General features: G+C 41.1%; 1 protein-coding gene and 1 long non-coding RNA gene across 2 annotated transcripts in view; one reads left to right on the top strand and one right to left on the bottom strand.

Moving 5' to 3' along the window:
* LOC132009142 (uncharacterized) overlaps window positions 1-6,000 on the bottom strand; it is a 97,542-nt gene that overhangs the window by 61,167 nt on the left and 30,375 nt on the right. The window lies entirely within an intron of this gene.
* LOC132008782 (olfactory receptor 4D11) lies at window positions 7-597 on the top strand (the record flags this gene model as incomplete). Its single annotated transcript, XM_059387352.1, has 1 exon — window positions 7-597. A coding segment is annotated over one exon (591 nt), but the record flags the coding sequence as incomplete, so codon positions are not given.

Genomic DNA, 6,000 nt, shown 5'->3' with positions numbered 1-6,000 from the left:
TCTCTCTCTGTCATGGCCTTCGATCGCTACATGGCCATCTCCAAGCCTCTGCACTACGTGACCATCATGAGTAGGGGGCGATGCACTGCCCTCATTGTGGCCTCCTGGTTGGGGGGCTTTGTCCACTCCATCGTGCAGATTTCCCTGTTGCTGCCCCTCCCCTTCTGTGGACCCAACATTCTTGACACTTTCTACTGCGATGTCCCCCAGGTACTCAAACTCGCCTGTACAGACACCTTTGCACTTGAGCTCCTGATGATTTCCAACAATGGCTTAGTCACTACCCTGTGGTTTATTTTCCTGCTTGTGTCCTATACTGTCATCTTAATGATGCTGAGGTCTCACACTGGAGAGGGGAGGAGGAAAGCCATCTCCACCTGCACCTCCCACATTATTGTGGTGACTCTGCACTTTGTGCCCTGTATCTATGTCTATGCCTGGCCCTTCAAAGCCCTCCCCTCAGATAAAGCCATTTCTGTCACCTTCACTGTCATCTCCCCACTGCTGAACCCTCTGATCTACACCCTGAGGAACCAGGAAATGAAGTCAGCCATGAGGAGACTGAGGAGAAGACTCATGCCTTTCATGATGGAATAGTGTAAGAATCTTCAACTTATTCATCACCAAGGACTCCTTCCATTATTTTTTTTATAGAGTCATATATATATACTTGAATATATTATCAATAAATCAACTATACTTACTAGATAACAATTTATTTTCCCATTTAAGTTAATAGATTACTAATGACTCAAGCTTCTGGTAAGCATAAAGTGATTATTATTGTGAGACTGAACTGATTGTGTATTTTTATTCGAGGACAACTACATGGCAGGTAAAGAAATTGATTGAATCCTTTTTCAAGAGGCAAGTTAGGGGTGCCTGGGTGGCTCAGTGGGTTAAGCCTCTGCCTTCAGCTCAGGTCATGATCTCAGGGTCCTGGGATCCAGCCCTGCATCCAGCCCTGCATCTGGCTCTCTGCTCAGCAGGAAGCCTGCTTCCCCCTTCCCCTCTGCCTGCCTCTGCCTACTTGTGATTTTTCTCTCTCTCTCTGTCAAATAAATAAATAAAATCTTTTTAAAATAATAATAATAAAATAAAATAAAAACTATTTTTAAAAAAGAGGTAAGTTAATAGAAGCCTAGACATGAGTGATTTGCTCAAGATCTTATATCAAATAAATTGTAGAGATCAGTCTTCAGACACCTAATCTGTTGCTCTTCCTTCACATGGCTGCAATGTGTTAATTACTAGAACTGTCTATACCAAACTACAATCCTGTTCTAGGAAAGATCTTATGATCAGTGCTTCTGTAGTACACATATATGGATACATATGGCCTATCACAGAGTAAGAAATTTTCTCAGCCCAGTTAAACTCCATATGGGCTCCTGACCTTTTGAGAACCTCAACAGTACATAATGGTTGTCCTCCTAGATTCCTATCAGTAATGAAGAACTTGGGAATCTTTCCCCTTATGTCCTAAAAGGATTTATCTCATGCAGAACCAGACGTGCCAGATTCACATCTCAAGATTCACATTCTCAATGTTCTAAATTTAGACAAAGGCAGAACCTCAGGGATCCTACATGAAAAGCAACCCATTTTCACTATTGAAGAACTGATTTTCCAGTCTCAGATTAGCTTCAGCTTGGAGGATTTACGTTCTTGCCCCCAGGGAGGAAGAGAGGAGGTGTTAAAGAAGGTAAAATTCTAACTGTATGTTTTTCAGTCTGTTGGTTTTTGGGAAGAGGTGGTACAGGTTAGTGTTTTATCTGGAAAAGCTGGTAAAGAAGTAAAGTAAAAAGTAAGTATTGTGACCTGGATCCAATGTTTATCTCTGCTATCCATCAGCTGTGTAATCTTGAGCAAATTATCTTGTCTCTCCATAGGTTATAGTTCACTATACAAAGATACTTATATTATGCATCTCATGGAGTCACTGGTAAGGTTAAAAGGAGATGACATGTGTGAAACACACAATGCCTGGCAGATAGTAAATGTTCAGTGCAAGGCAAATGTCATTCTCAATGTCACCCTTACTGCTCTGCCTAACACACATTCAACCTCCTATTAACCTCTTCTCTTATATGGCCCATATTCCTCATTATTAGGGGGAAAAAACCTGATGGGATAAAAAACAAAGGGATGTACATTGAATTCAAAACATCTATCATCTTAAAATTTCTGGCTTTCTGTCACCACAAAAGCTTAAATAGACACTCTACAGCTGATAAGTTGCAAGGCTAAAGAGTTTCAGATCAAAAGAAGATAATGAGCCAAAGATAAACCTTAGCTTTGAAAGTGAGATAAGGGACCAGACCAAAAAGTCAGAGTCAGTAGGACAGAAAAGAGCCAGAGGAGAGTTAGCCAAAGGGAGTTGAGTGTTGAGGACAGACCAGTTTTATCTGTCATCAGATCCTGGCTGGCCCTATAAGCATTCACTAACTAACTGGCTCAATTGTTTGCCATTTCCTGTCACCTGATCAATCAATTCTAAATTTGACAATATTAACCTACATCCTCTAGCATGAAAATTCCAAGAATAATTCATACTGGTCAAGTCACCATTCATAGTCCTGCTCCATTACTCAGGTAGCTCTGTTCTCAACAGCCCTTAGGCTTTTCCTTATGAAACTGCTTATAAAAGATACACACCACAAGCCACTTTATAGTCCATTCATGCAAATGTGTCCTTTCCTTTCCACCTTATCTCTGGTGACTCACTCAAATCAGATTGTTATCACTATGTCAGAATTGTATGGCACCAAAGATATATGGGGTCTGAATCATTGTGTTGCAGAAGCATAATCCCCAAGGGCAAGAACCCAGAAACCGCTGCCACACCATTGCTCCTGACACCTCCTCAAACCATGTCAAAATGCACAACATAACCTGATCAGTAATTCAGAGGAAGGGGAAAGCAATAGCATTTGATGACACGAACATACGTCATTTATCTGAATGACATCAAATCACAGCTTGGACTGCAGGTTTTCCATTTAAATCAGTTTTTATTATTTCTTAAGTTCTACCACTAAGAACCATAGAAAATTTAACAGACCCTGGGCATACATATAGCTTTCAAATTACCCTTTCTCACGTTGTTCCGTGAATCAAACACGTTAGTGATAAACATCTCTGGGTAGCCATGAACAGAATAATATAAAATGATGTTGAAGTAACTAAACTGATGAGTATCAAGAGCTGTCACTGTGCTACCTCCTTAGGTTTTAAGTGAACTAGGAACCTCAGACATGTAGTAGATTAAAGTAATCGCATGGGGTGGGGTGAGGGGGTGCCCTTGTCTGGCTCAGTTGGCAGAACACGAGACTCTTGACCTTGGACTCGTGAGTTTGAACCCCACATTGGGTGTAGAGATTACTTAAAAATAAAATTGTTCTTAAAAATTAAAGTAATCATACAGGGGCAATGTATATATTGTATTAAACAGAAACTGCACAGATAAATCTACACTGTCCAGTCTCTGAGAGTTGCCCTATCAGTAGTCACAGGGCTTTGATTTTTCTATGGAGGCTCTTTTACTTAAGTTTCATTTCCCAGCTGATTGCAAGCTAATGGATTTTGGTCAGGAGGAAGACTGCACGGTCCTTGGTGTGGTTGAACACAATGCTATCTTCTTGAGCCAAAGACGATAATGCTTCCTCCAGAGAAAAGAACACATCCTGAACGTGTTCTGGGACCTCAGCATTATGTGTGAGATGGGGACAGAGAAGAGATGAGGGAGAGGAGTAGGACTTGGTGACGTTTTAATGACTCCCATAGGAACTTCACAGAATTGGCCACTAAGCTTTCCTTATTCATAACCAACAATATTCCCTTTGCTCATTCCTATATTGGGCTTGTGGCTGAGGGACTAATCGAGGCAACTGAGAAACTGTAAGGCAAAGTTGAAGAGTCAGTAGGATGTGATTCCCTGAGGCTGCCTTTTCCCATCTGAAGGAAGAAAATAACAAAACCACTAACTAACCTTGAGTTAGGCTTTGCATTAAACATAGAATTTCCCCAGAACCTATTTCTTCTAAGATGCAGTTTGAGCATCATAAGAGGATCAATTTCCCACTTGGAGACTGAAGTCAGTTAGTGCTGGTATGCGTGAACTTCTGAAACTAAAAAGCTGTCAGTGTTGATTTTTCAGAAACATGGCAAGTATATAAGGATGTTCCTATTGAAACCAAAATTCTAATGAAGCAAATCACTCTTAGGAAAAGGGAAAGTGGGGCTTACAGAATACAAGAAGAAGGTAAGTTGGCTTCAGGGATGGGACATATTCTGCTTGGTGGGATGTTGAAGTTCAAAGTGTTGAAGGTAGTTGAGAAGGTGCTAATATCCCAGCTCTCAGGAGGGTGACTGCCATGGGAAAACAGCTCCAAATCAATATTCTTGAATTCAATGTATGTTTCTTGGCTGGGAATGGAAGTTTGGGGGTTTTGAGTAAGGTGTTTTAATGGCTAGCTTATCTATGCCCTCATGTACTAATGAATATGACCCATGCTCTTAAAACTTCTGGAGATTCAATTAAGAATAGAGGCTTTTCAGTATTGGGAAAAAGAAAACTGTGACATGAGAGCTTTAACTCCATGTAGAGATTGGGGCAGCCTTTACCCAGTGGAAAGCTGGGGTACAGGGTAACCTTGTAGCTACAGACTCTGTCCAACATATGTGACAAGCTTGTTTCCTAAGGATGGTCCCCTTCGAGGTGATTTCTGAGAAATTCTTGTGCTCTGTATCTCCACCTTGCAAAGAAACATAAAACTTATTTCTTTTTCCATTCCCCTTCCCCACTCTGTATTATGTATGTGTTTCAATCCGATATGCATAATCTAATGCTCTCAAAGTATCCTTCCCAGTCTTCATAAAAAGACAGCATCCATTGGAACCCACCAGAGCCGTTAGTTCCAAGAGGAATTTATATTTAAGGTGATGCTACTCAGATCTCACTTCTGCACCTTGCCCTGGAGCAGAGCATGTAGTTGATGAAGGAGCCTCCGAAGATGGCAAAGTCTACTCTTTCAAAATCCCTAGTCACTCTGATATCCTCTCACAGGAGAGGATGTGTGGTCTCCTAACACCCACGTACTACTTTCACTTGATTTGGAAAGATTATTTTTTCTTTGCAGCATTTTCTGGGAAGGGCTGATCAACACTGGGAAGAAGTAGAATTTCCCTAGGTTAACAGCATCAGTCTTTGCAATAAGACAAATCTTAGTTTGAGCCATGGCTCTCCCAGCTGTGAGACCTTGAGCAATTTACTTAACCTTTCTGTGCCTCAGCGTCCTCACTTGAGAAATCAAGATAATATCTATTTCATGTGGATACTATAGGTTTTGGAAAAGATAAAATGATGCAGTCAGAATAGCATATAAGAATCACTCCATTCATGTTCACTAAGAGCAAGCAAAAAATAGGGACGCCTGGGTGGCTCAGTTGGTTAAGCAACTGCCTTTAGTTCAGGTCATGATCCCAGGGTTCTGGGATTGAGCTCCACATCAGGCTCCACATCAAGGCCCACATTAGGCTCTCTGCTCAGTGGGAAGCCTGCTTCTCCCTCTCACTCTGCCACTCTCCCTGCTTGTGAACTCTCTCTCTGTCAAATAAATAAGTAAAATCTTTATTTTAAAAAGACAGAGTAAGCATAGTAGAGCTTCATTATTCTGCTCATAGTTCCATAATGCTGAGACCTTGAAAGTTGCACAGACCCTCATCACCCCAACCACTGCCACCGTTCCCTGCCCACAGAGCTTGATATCCAGATGACCGCCTTTCCAACTGGGGATTGGTTTTTTTAATATGAATACCTCTATTTACAACTGCATACAAAAATAAATGTATTGGTGTTTATAAGCAGTTATGTGATACAGTATTCTGAATTTTTTGAGCAACAAAGAAAAATATTACCAAAGAAGAGATTGCACATTAAATCTGCCCCAAAATGTTGGAGAGAGGGCTTTGAACCAACAAGAGGAGCTGCTCTCAGAC

This window comes from Mustela nigripes, chromosome 1 (assembly GCF_022355385.1).
Source record: "Mustela nigripes isolate SB6536 chromosome 1, MUSNIG.SB6536, whole genome shotgun sequence".
In the NCBI taxonomy this organism is placed as follows: Eukaryota; Metazoa; Chordata; class Mammalia; order Carnivora; family Mustelidae; genus Mustela; species Mustela nigripes.
Note: the sequence above shows the minus strand (reverse complement) of the source record. Positions and strands in the feature narration are given on the sequence as shown.